General features: G+C 43.7%; 1 protein-coding gene across 1 annotated transcript in view; it reads left to right on the forward strand.

Moving 5' to 3' along the window:
* The window catches only part of PCSK2 (proprotein convertase subtilisin/kexin type 2), a 122,211-nt gene extending 114,014 nt beyond the window's left edge, over nt 1-8,197 (forward strand). Inside the window, exons 11-12 of the mRNA XM_054180118.1 lie at nt 1,815-2,042; nt 7,305-8,197. Coding sequence (XP_054036093.1) covers nt 1,815-2,042; nt 7,305-7,791 — 715 coding nt within the window. The 3' untranslated portion in view covers nt 7,792-8,197. The remainder of the gene's footprint in view (nt 1-1,814; nt 2,043-7,304) is intronic.
* The last annotated feature ends 3,824 nt before the right edge of the window (nt 8,198-12,021 follow it).

Here is a 12,021-nt window from a genome sequence, read left to right on the forward strand (position 1 = left end):
AATAAGGTCTCCCCTGAGCCTCCTCTTCTCCAGGCTAAACATGAAGTGAGCACGAAGTATATCGTTTTCTTCAGTGGAATGCAGAAGGACAAAGATCTGGCAGAGGCGACAAGGTTTCTATCAATAGCAGAGCAGTGATTTTTGTGCTCAGAGCATGACTTAGGCCACAGCTCATTTTTGAGGTTTTATACACATAAAACACACACTTTGGATGATTGATCCTTCTACTATCCAATTCATTCAGCAGCACAGCCCCAATGCAATAAATAATTGTAACCCAAAAAAAAAGTTTAATGAATCTCCTGATGACTGCTTGTTTAACCTGGACCCCAACTTCAGTATCTCACTATTGTTTACCATTTCTCTTCATTTGGGCTATCCATGGAGACAGGAATTACTGCTACCAAACTACCATGAGCAGAAATTAAACTAATAGCCCTGGTTTACAATTGAGTCTCTGGCTTTTGCTGAGAAAAGTCTCAAGGTGTGCCATGGCAGGTTTAGATTGGATATTGGAAGAAACTTCTTCATTGGAAGTGTTCACAGCTCCTGGAACAGGCTCCCCAGGGAGGTGGTTGAATCCCTATCCCTGGAGTGGTTTAAAAACACAGAGACGTGGTGCTAAGGGACACGGTTTAGCACCAGGCTTTGTAGAGAACCATTGGACTCAGTGGTTCTATGAAAAAGGGTGGGGAAGGTGTGGGGGGAAAGAGAACTGTCAGTGTCTCTTATCTCCTCCCAGGGTGGCTTTATTAAACCTCCATTTCAGTGTGCAGAACCACCCTGGGTGAGTTACAGCAGCCTTCACAGAGCCAGCAGACCATCTCCCATGCAGATGACTACTGCTGCCTGCTCATACACGATATATGTCCAGCAAGTCTGTAAAGCCAGAGCACTCTGTGAAAGTACAGGTTTAAGAGACGTAGCAGCTCTTAAAAGGTTTTGGTAAGAATGAGTTTTCAGCTGTCTTGTGTCGCCTTGGAAAAATGACAGTAATTGCTTGTTCTGGTGCACACTGCATGCACACATGCTTATAACTTGGGGCACAGAGAGCTGAAAAGGTTGAGGCTTTGAATCAGTCACATTGTAGTGTTGAAAGAGTTCATCATAAACCGACTGGAATAGCTAAAGCTTCCAGAATAATAACTACTAAGTGTCCTTCCTGTCATCATAATCACTGCAAATCTAGGAAGACAAGAGCTGCTGATGAAAAATGAGCACCAAATCTAGTCAAATGTTACTTTACTGCATCCATCAGTGCTAGTGTAGTATGGGTGACAAACCTCTACTATACCTTAGAGTACAGCCACCCACAGCCCATGTAACCATAGTCTCTGACTACCAAAATTAAGAAAACCTTGACTGTTACAGCTCTTCAGCTTCATCAGATCAGGGCTCCTCTGGGGAACCCTGGAAAGTCCATGGGAAAGCAGGAGAAGCAGGCAAGGGAAGAGGGCAAGATTTATGAGGAAGGCTAGGTGAAATGATGTCATCATCCTCTCTCTTTTGTATACTTTCCAGGATCTGGTAGAATGCCCTACTCATTTAATTGGCTGAAAGATGGCATGGTGGATCTACAATGTGTAGCAGAAAGCAGTGGTTTTTAAGAACAGGAAAACAACCGGAAACTATTTGGGGGGAGTGCTGTATGATTAAAACACAATGTTCCCACTGAGATACAGAGAGCAGCTTTGTTATTTGTTATCTGTGTAGGTACAGCTCCTGTGGAATTTAGAGAAGGATTTTTTTCCAAAGGTCTTTGATATATGCTTGGAGATACCTTACTGTTTCTTTTCCATTTTGCTCTTCCACAGCTTGGATCTGACATGGAGAGACATGCAGCATCTGACAGTGCTCACATCCAAGAGGAACCAGCTTCACGATGAAGTTCATCAGTGGCGGAGGAATGGCGTTGGGCTGGAATTCAACCATTTGTTTGGCTATGGTGTCCTGGACGCGGGAGCCATGGTTAAGATGGCAAAAGACTGGAAGACTGTTCCTGAGAGATTCCATTGTGTTGGAGGGTCCATACAGGAACCTGAGTAAGTGAATGGTATATGTGCATAGTGTGTCTTTGGCTCTTCCAGGCAAGTCGGAGACCACAGGCATGCGTATAACCTTGGCAAAGACTTACATAGTCAAAACACATAATGACACCCACAATTATCAGTAGCATTCCAGGTACTTCAATAAGTTGATATAATGAATTCCCTGTAGTTTATTTCAACTGCTGGTTTGATGGAGGTGTGCCTTCTACAGCTTATGTGTATCATTGTTGTTAGTATCATAGAATCACAGAATGGCTCAGGTTGGAAGGGAACTCAGAGATCATCTACTCCAGCCTCCCTGGCATGGGCAGGAATGCCTCTCAACTAGACTCAGCTGCTCAAGGCCTCATCCAGCCTAGCCTTCAACATCCCCAGGGAGGAGGCATCCACCACCTTCCTGGGCAGCCTATTCCAGAGTCTCACCACCCTCATACTGAAGAACTTCTTCCTAAGATCCAGTCTAAACCTACTCACCCTCAGCTTCAAACCATTCCCCCTTGTCCCATTGCTAGACACCCTTACAAAAAGTCCCTCTACAGCCTTCATGTAGGATTCCTTCGGGTGTTGGTAGTACCAGCAGTTGTAATAGCAACATCCACTTTTCCTGGGTACTTACAGGTATGTTTGTGCTGAAGTTTCTGTGAATGAAAGGCCTGTGCACAAGTGAAGGTCTGGCAGGCTGGCACTGTAAATTACATAAAAAATGCTGCCATATGAAATAGCTGTCAGCCAGGTCATGCCTCCGTGTGACATACTCCAGCAGGCAATTTTATCTCCAGGAGACTGGAACAACCATCTACAGGTACCAGTGATTCAATCTGAACACTACAGCATTTCTAATTGTGTTTGGTTTATCTTCTTCAAATCTCTAATTGCAAGCTAGGTAGTCAAATTATTTTCTGATTTACCTTCATGTGCTGAAGTGAATGAGTCAACAAGCGAATGAATTAATACTAATCGACTGCAACAGCTATAGTTCAATATAATTGTTTGAAATTCTAACCTGGCAAATTTGATGTCAAATTTCTGTCTGTAGCATTTGAAGTTTGACTTTCTTTTCCATTTTGGAAAATACCATTATACTGTTAGAAAAAGAGAGCAAACTAGTAATGCCACCTTGACACGTACCTCAGCCAAGCCAGGAGTAACTCTGTTCCCAGCCTTCCAGATGCATTTGTCTTTGCAGGATCCAAGACTCTACAGCAGAGAGAGTAGTTTTCATCTGTCTGGCTTTACACATGCTCATAGGCAGGAAACAAATGAGTGCTGAAGTTTGAGCTACCTCTAGTTTGTTCATAATTTAAATGCAGACAAATAATCTTTCATCCTAGTGCAACCCCATTTCCTGAAGTGGGGATTATCCCCAGTTAGAGGAAGCGAGGAAGTCTTTCCATAGGCTTGCCCGCATGCGTTAGACAATGTAGTAGAGTTACTCTGGCAACAAGCTGAGCCAGAGCTGGGCAAGTGCTAATGCAGTCCTAAGGCTTCTGTCTTTGTTGTTCTGTCCTGTTTTGGCTGTTGAATGGATAGTAGAGCAGAGGTGATGGTGCATTTCCTCCAGCCCAGGGATCTGGAACTGCAGTAAAGCTTCCTTACAGCTGTCAGTGCCCAACAAGCTCTAGAGATGAGAAATGCACTGCCTTCTATTACTGTCTTTGGAGAGCAGCACAAAGAACATTGCTGTAGCTATTCTGTATTCCATACCTATGTATATTCTATGCAAGTATAGATACTTGTATATACCAAGTGCAGTTATAGATTTGAGGAGATAAGTGCTTGACACAGGGGTGTGTACCTAGCACCGTTGTCAAGTAGCAGAAAGTGGCCAGGAAAGAACTGACAACCTAGAAAAGCCATCAGTATTTGAAGTGCTGCATGTGGAAACACTTGATAGCAATGAGTTGTTTCCATGAAAAGGGATTTTTGTGGGATCATCAGAAATTAGAGACAAACAAATTAATTCTGAATCTGGCTGCTTCAGGAAGATACAAAGATGATTTAAGACATCATAGTCTATTAGCTGAGGAACAAGAGCATGGGAGTGCACTTTTAGAGAGCAGTTAGCTCCCCCTGCACATCTCCAACAGGGTACTACACCATGCAAAAGTGAGTGTGTTTTTTAGATAGAAGCATAGAATCATAGAATCACTTCAATCACTTTACGATCATCAGGTTCAACCATTCTTTAACTCTACCAAGTCTGGTGCTAAACCAAGTCCCTCAGATCCACATTTCTTTGTTTTCAAACCCCTCCAGAGATGGAATTCTACCACCCCTCTGGGCAACCTATTACAGTGTTTGAGAACCCTTTCAGTCAAAAAATTTCTCTTAATATTCAACCTACCCCTCCCCTGGTGCAACTTGAGGTCGTTTGTTCTCGTCCTGTCTCGCTTGTTACTAGGGAGAAAAGACCAACCCCGACCTGACTCCAGCCTCCTTTCAGGGAGTTGCAGAGAGCAACGAGGTCTCCCCTCAGCCTCCTCTTCTCTAGACTAAACAACCTTATTTCCCTCAGCTGCTCCTCCCCAGGCCTGTTCTCCAGACCCCTTGCAAGCTTCATTTCCCTTCTCTGGACCTGCTCCCACACCTCAATGTCTTTCTTGTAGTAAGGGCCCCTACACCAGTACTCAAGGTGTTGCTGTCAATGAGTTTCCTATTCCTCCTGGTCATGCTCTTCCTGAATACAGGCCAGGATGCTATTGACCTAGGCATATATACACATATACACACAGATACAGATACTTATATAACGGGCATCAATACACTGTAAGGGCATAGAAGACCCATCTTCTCTTCTGCTTCTTTAATGTCAGGCTCTTTCCACTACCACTGGTTCTTTTTGTTTTGTTGAGGACATTCACAGTGGGCTACAGTACTTAGCCTAGTGAAGCAGAGAGGACTGGATTAATAGGAAAGGGATGAACAGGGCAGGCCTTTTCTCACGTTTTAGAGAGCTGACATAACTTTTGCACTGCAGTACTTAAGAAGGCAGAAAGAAAAACCTCCTGCAGTTGTGAGGCTGTCTGTGAAACGGAGTGATAACACTGCTCTTATTTCATTGGGTATCAACGTTGATAGGTAGAAAAGACTCACACTGTGCTGTCCTCTCTCATATACTGGAGAAGATAGTTCTCATCACAGCTCTCTGAGTGAAGCACTGTTTGACAATGCTGTGTCTGCTGTATGAGACTGCTGTGAGACAAAATGAGTTAAATTATTTGTAGGAAGATGCAACTGAGATTATGATCCTTTACCTCTGACTGGCATCAGACAAGTGTTTTCCTTGTGCTTTGGCACACAGATCTTGAGGGTATTGTATGTTCAAATATTTCAGCTATACAACATTTATGTTATACCAGCCTCTGCTCCAGGGCATCCATAAGATTCAGAACAGCATTGTTTTCAGTCTAAGGTAAGTGTTGTTGGACCTGAATGTCTTTTATACTCTGCAAGTACTCCCAGGAGGGGCAGTACTCCATAAAAAAGGGGCAGGGACTGGCCTGAGCCAATTAGTGAGGTACTGAGCTGTAAATACCTGGCGCTCATCTCATAAAGAGGAGAATTCCTGAAAGCTAACCTAGAATAAAACATTTCCACTGCTCTCTGAAGAATGCAGTATTTCATTTGCCAAGGGAAACGCTGGCACTCATTTCTCCTGAACAGAAGGTAGTAATTATCACAGTGTGGGCAGTGCTCTTTAGAAGGGGCTTTCCTTTTTGTTTTACTGCAAAACCTAGGTCGTGGAGAAGCCACTGGAAGAGGTAATGACAAGCTAAGTCTTTGTCTGACTTATGTAATGATTTCAGTAATTCTCATCTTGCAAGTAATTTTTCAGACAGAGGAAAGCATTGCACTGCTCACAGCACACTTATGGTGAAGTTCCTGGGGCAACTGGTAATGGCCAGTCACATGCTGACCCCAAGGGATCTCTTGGGTACTCACAGCCTTGACTGCTGGCAGGGTGTTGCCCCTGGGCCAGGTACCTTCAGGCCTGCCCTGAGATCCCGAGTGGGACTCCCTAGCCGCAGTGGCTGTTGGCTTCCTCTGACAGAGCATCTCCCACCACGCTCTCACTTTGTCCTGGCAGCTTTGGAGTCACGCTGTGGAAACAGTGCTGTGTCCCAGCTCTCCTCATCCACATGGGGAGCAAAGGGCACTGGCCAGCATAATGTTGCTTCCTTTTTTTTGTGTATTTTTGTCCTGCTCACAGGACATTGTGAACTGTGAATGACTGCAGGACCCAGACATGAAGCAATTTTCTTCTCTTGGCCACTAACTTCCTGCATTGCATCTCCAGCAAAGGAGCTCCATGTGCTGGCAGCAGGGATTTGGGTTCCATTTGGTGACAGGGTCCTTGCAAAATAAATGTAACAGGACTGAGCCTGTGTTCCATCCGTGGGTCGAGCTTCCTGTTAATACTTGGGACAGATGTCCTTCAGTTGATTGTGCATCTGCCTTCAAAAGAACTTGAATTATTATAACCAAGGAGCTTAGAATTATATAATCATTAAGGTAATCAAGTCCAACTGTTAACCCACCAGCACCATGGCCCACTAAACCATGTCCCAAAGAGCCATGTCTACATGTTGCAACTTCAAGGTGCAGTAGTTTGGCAACTCAGTGAACAAGTGCAACTTCCTTGCTCTGTGTGTGTGTGTCTGGGTGCTGCAGTACTGGAGCATTTCAAGGACAGCAGTTTTTATAGGAAAACATTTCCCAGATGAGCTGACACTGGTACCCCATTTAGTGCTGGTTTCCATATCCAGAAGGGGGAGGCAGGATTCAGTGCAACTGCACCTAAAGTCTGTGCAGCTGGCTTCTGTGCCTCTGAACAGATAGTTATTTTCTGCTGTTTTTGAAGGTGACTGCCTGACATGACTGACTGACCGTGGTTCCTCTTCCGAACATAGACATTAGTATGTAGTTACCCAGCAGCGATAGCGAAAGGGCGGCCATTTAATGCATGGGAATGCTTCTGGAATAGCAGCATGTACCTCTGAATTGTCTTCCTTCTCTCTTCCTGTAGGTGTACATTACATAAGGTATTTTCAAATTAAGGTTTTTATATAATTTCCACAAAGAGAATGTTCTCTTTCTGGCTAAGTCTGCAATTTTTATCTCCTTACTTTTCCCCTGCATTAAGAAGGCAAATGCTCTGTGTTTTCCTGCGAGGCATCAAACCCTGGCAGTTTCAGCATGAGCCATGCCATGCTGTGTGTATCCTTTTAATTTGTTTAATTCTCTTTTGACCTGCAGAAAGATACCACCAAGTGGCAAGCTGGTCCTCACGCTTAAAACCAATGCTTGTGAGGGGAAGGAAAACTTCGTCCGGTACCTTGAGCACGTCCAAGCAGTGATAACTGTGAATTCCACCAGGCGAGGAGACCTCAACATCAACATGACCTCGCCCATGGGAACAAAATCCATTTTACTGAGCCGACGCCCCAGGGATGATGACTCCAAGGTGGGTTTTGACAAATGGCCTTTCATGACCACACACACTTGGGGAGAAGACCCCCGAGGCAGCTGGGTTCTAGAGATCGGGTTTGTGGGCAGTCTGCCACAGCGGGGCATGCTGAAGGAGTGGACACTGATGCTGCATGGGACTCAGAGTGCACCGTATATAGACCAAATAGTAAAAGATTACCAGTCCAAACTGGCCATGTCCAAGAAGGAAGAGCTGGAAGAAGAATTAGATGAAGCAGTGGAGAGAAGCCTGAAGAGTATACTGAGCAAGAACTAGTGCTGTTCTGCATGACGGTGTCTTTCCTTCTCCAGATCCCTCTACTCACCTTTCTGCTATCCAAACCTCTGTGTTACACATATTACAATGATCATCTCTGTAGCCAAATTATCACACTTCCTTGAGTTTAAAGTCTTATACCTTGTCAATAATTATTTTAACTACCACTAAAGCAATCCTTTTTTTACTCTAAACCACAAATATACTGTCCCCTGCTAAATACTATGTACAGTTTGTGACTGTAAAGGATTTTTCTTTGATGTCATACAAATAGTTAATAACCTGCAAAGCAGTTAATGGCTTTTCCCTTCATATTTTTGTGGTAAATGTTGTTTATATTAAAAAAAAAAAAAAGTCAATTTAAACATTGGCAGTTGGTGATAACAGGCACATTTTAAAAGAAATGTGAGAGGGAATCGCAAAGAGGTTGGGCTGGAGAGGTCTTGGAATGTCTAATAGCTCCTTCCACATCAGTGACTTCAGTGGAACTTTCCCCATTGGGCTCAACCAAAGTAGCACTAGACCCTACAGGAAGAAATAATCCAGAGATGAAGAAAATCTACCAATGCAATTAGCAGGAGCCCAGTTCTGCTGACAGCTTCCTTTCACAGACACACAATGTGCACGCCAACACTTCGGCCGCAGAAATGTCAGCCGCAGAATAGGTCAACAAGCGCAATAAGGAAGGCAAAGCCATGCCAAAGCCTGGTGACACAGGGAAGTGCTTTGCAAACAGGATCAGGGCATTCTATAAGCACAAGTTTCGGTTTTTGTTGGTGCGGTTTTAATTTTGGCTACTTAAATCATTTCACCCTCTTACAGCAAGACAAGCCCATAGAGAATGGGCTGCAGGAGTGTGTAGAAGTGCATCTGCTGGTCTCCATACCCAGAGGCACTACAGCAAGGTAAGATGAGGCTGTGGGACCAAGGTTGGTCATCTCCAACCCCAGATTGCTGTTTCCCAGAGTTTGCAACCTGGCTGTCAGTAAATTGCTGTAGGAGAAATTTGAAGTAGGCGGTTTCAGTCCCAAAGCGATTTTTCTTTCAAATTTCTTCTTTTATTTTAAATAGAGATTTGTTATTTTTTATGTTACACAGATATATTTAAGAGGAAAAAATATGCCTAAGTTATTAATGTGTCATGCAAAGTTGGCCTTTCTGGGAAACAAAATGTAGTGTGTGTAGAAAGATTTGTTGGCAATCAATTGCTTTTCACTGGTAAAGAGTCAGCCCCACCTTCACATTTCATACATGACTAAAGTTTGTCTTTCTCGCCCTCAGAGTCTGCTCTGGCTAATGCTGCAAGATGTAACATCCTCCTCAGTGGGAATTACTCGTAGTAGCAACCACTACATGTTCTCAGGTGTGAGATCCCAAACTCCAGCCTTGGAATAACAATGGGTCTCGATTCTGCAAACATATAGGCATGCGCTCCCATAAGGACCTTCAGTGGACCTCCTGAAATGCTGATTTTGAGCAAGTGCTTGGAATCTTTGCAGGATCTGAGATCTACTTTTTAGCAGTGACTAGTTTCAGAATTTTGTGAAGTATTTTTAATATGCAGAGTATTAATCTAAAATGTTTTAATAAGAGCCTAGTTAATCAGGTGCTTAGCAGTAGAAACACATTCAGTAAGTAAACTTTTGTCTGATAAATTTTAAGTGTAACCTAAAGGTTGCAGGGTGGACACATTTCACTTACTTAATCTAAAACCGATGCTGTTACTTCTAGTGAATACCCATCTTCTGTCTTTCCATAAGAGGCCTGTTCTTCCCTTTACAAGTCCAAATGCAAAATAAACAGCCCAACCTACTCCAAGTGCATGTGAGTTACACTGTAAAGCCAAGCCAAGCAGCCTCACACTACTCACATGTTCCTCGTTGGACAGTCAAGTCACACTGGGATGAAATCGGTGGTGGCAGCAGAAGCATCAGGCCCCCTGTGATGATTTCTGGTTTTGAAGTGCTCTTGGTTAGTTGTTCAAATGTGTTGTACAAAATTATACTAAATGAATAGTAGTGCCAACCATCTTTAGTGCAACACTTAACCCAAGGACAAAAGGGGTCCGTTTCAAAGCATGAGCTGGAGGTGAGGAGGCGTGAGCCAAATCATGTTAAAGGTACCAGTGTGGGGACCAGGTTTGCTTGTGTCTTTGGAAGTGAATGGAGCACACTGCCAACAGCAGGGTTCCCTGGAAGACACCCAGTTCTCAGAAAGAGCAGCATTTATATACCAGAGGGAGGAATTTACCCCCTAGCTAAATCTTCATGCATATGACACACCTGTGGTATCTCTCCCTGTGTGTATGTATATATTGCATACAATATGTATATTCAGTTTCTTACATATATTTGCTTATATATATATATAATTACATATGGTATGTAATGTATAGTACACATATGCACACCATAATTTTTCATGTGCATGTGTTCAAAGAAAGAGGTAACTGTAAGCTTCCAGAGGATGTTAAAAATATGGGGGGGGGTGGGGGGTGGAGGGTAAACAGGGGACTGGAGGGAATAAAAGCTTTGGAATCAGAAAGGTCCCTGTGAAAATCTTAAATGACCATGTACATGACTTTCCATTGCATTCATGTAACTTTGCAGCTCTCTATTCAATCATTAAATATCTTCTAAAGCAGCAAAATAACTAGGTGGCTGTTCCTATTTTCATAATGCTGACATTAATTTATAAGTGAAAGGTCACAGTAATAAGCGAGTGAGTGATGCACAGAGATGGTGAGGTTTGATATGAGTCTATATAAAACTAAGTGTATAGACAAGCCAGAGATCTTCTTATCCTTCAGGACTTCTTGGTTTTCTTTTTTGCATCAGGGGATTGCTGAGAAGTTTTTATGGTATTGCTGATGGAAAATAAAGTTAATTTGTTAGTGTTTATAATAAAGGAGGAAAATGAAGCTCATTATTTGAAGCAGGTGAACACTGTTTGACTAAAGCCCTGTGATGATGTTTTATAAGCAAAATAAAGAGCTGTTGTAAACTGGCAGGTCCTATCATCATTGCCTACCCAAAGGAAGTATGCCACTCTAAGTGGGATAACCTCCTGCTGCTGTGCCTTTTTATGTTGATCAAGAAATTTGTAGCCCATATCTGATGGAGACTAAGAAAATAAATATGATCCTTCAAAAGAGGTGACAGCAACAGATGAAGAATAGTTCTGTGGTACACTGGGACACAGAAGATGAAGGCTGCAGACTCAGAAGAGCCTTAGGTGGTTCAAACCTGATGGCTTCAAGGGGAGCACTGCAGAGGCATGCAGCAATGCATGTGTCAACCTGCTACCCTCAGTGGGGAATGGGATGCTCCGGAAGAGAGGCAGTGATATTTTTGCACTGCATTTGCTAAGCAGTTCTGCCCCCAAGGGTTTGGGTTGGTTGGTTGTTTTTCCCATCAGCTCTTTGGAGCACTTTGATCCACAAAAATCCCCTCCTTCCTTCCTCCTCCCTACCTCCCACCCACGCTTTTTGGGTACATTTTAGCTTATGTGTTCCCGTGGCACAAGGTGCATTTCATTTTACAATTTCTTACCATGTCTGCCACAGCAACCGATGGGATGGAGCCTTCTGACTTAGTTGTGATCACCACAGAGGCAAGACTGTGCATGTAGTAACCTGGCTCTTGTGGCAAGCTCTCCTGAACAGATGCTCACCAGTACACTTGAGCATTTAAACACCTCCTTGAGAAGCTGAGGCTCCAGTTATAGCAGAATTTAGCCCATGAATCATGAGATATACTGCACCTTTCAGCACTGGCCTCATGAACTACAGCACACTTGTGTGTTGCCTTACTGGGCAACTCCCACATTTGTGGAAGGCAGGTCAGAGATCATAGCAGAATTTGGGCCTTCGTTCTCCACAGTCCTTGACATCTGCTGATGCTGGTGTCCTTGGTGCAGCTCAGCACCATCTTGGTTCAAGTCTTGCACCTCAGGCTGCTGCTTATACAATGTGGTACATGACTTCCTCAGTTGCTCGCAGCAACTTCTATACTGCATAGCTGCTGAACAAGGTTTACAAGTGTTGGAAAATCATTTTGCCAGCTGCAACAAGTGATGACACTACAGTAGGTGAAGGTGGCCTGGGATGGTCACATATTAGATACCTAACAAACACACACACTGTTGCTTCTCCTTGCCGTTCCCTAAGGCTTTTTGTGTTTTCAGTGGTTAGTCTCTGTACTGCAGTTAGTCTCTGGCTGGCAGCTCTCT

Source organism: Dryobates pubescens, chromosome 3, assembly GCF_014839835.1.
Source record: "Dryobates pubescens isolate bDryPub1 chromosome 3, bDryPub1.pri, whole genome shotgun sequence".
NCBI lineage: Eukaryota > Metazoa > Chordata > Aves > Piciformes > Picidae > Dryobates > Dryobates pubescens.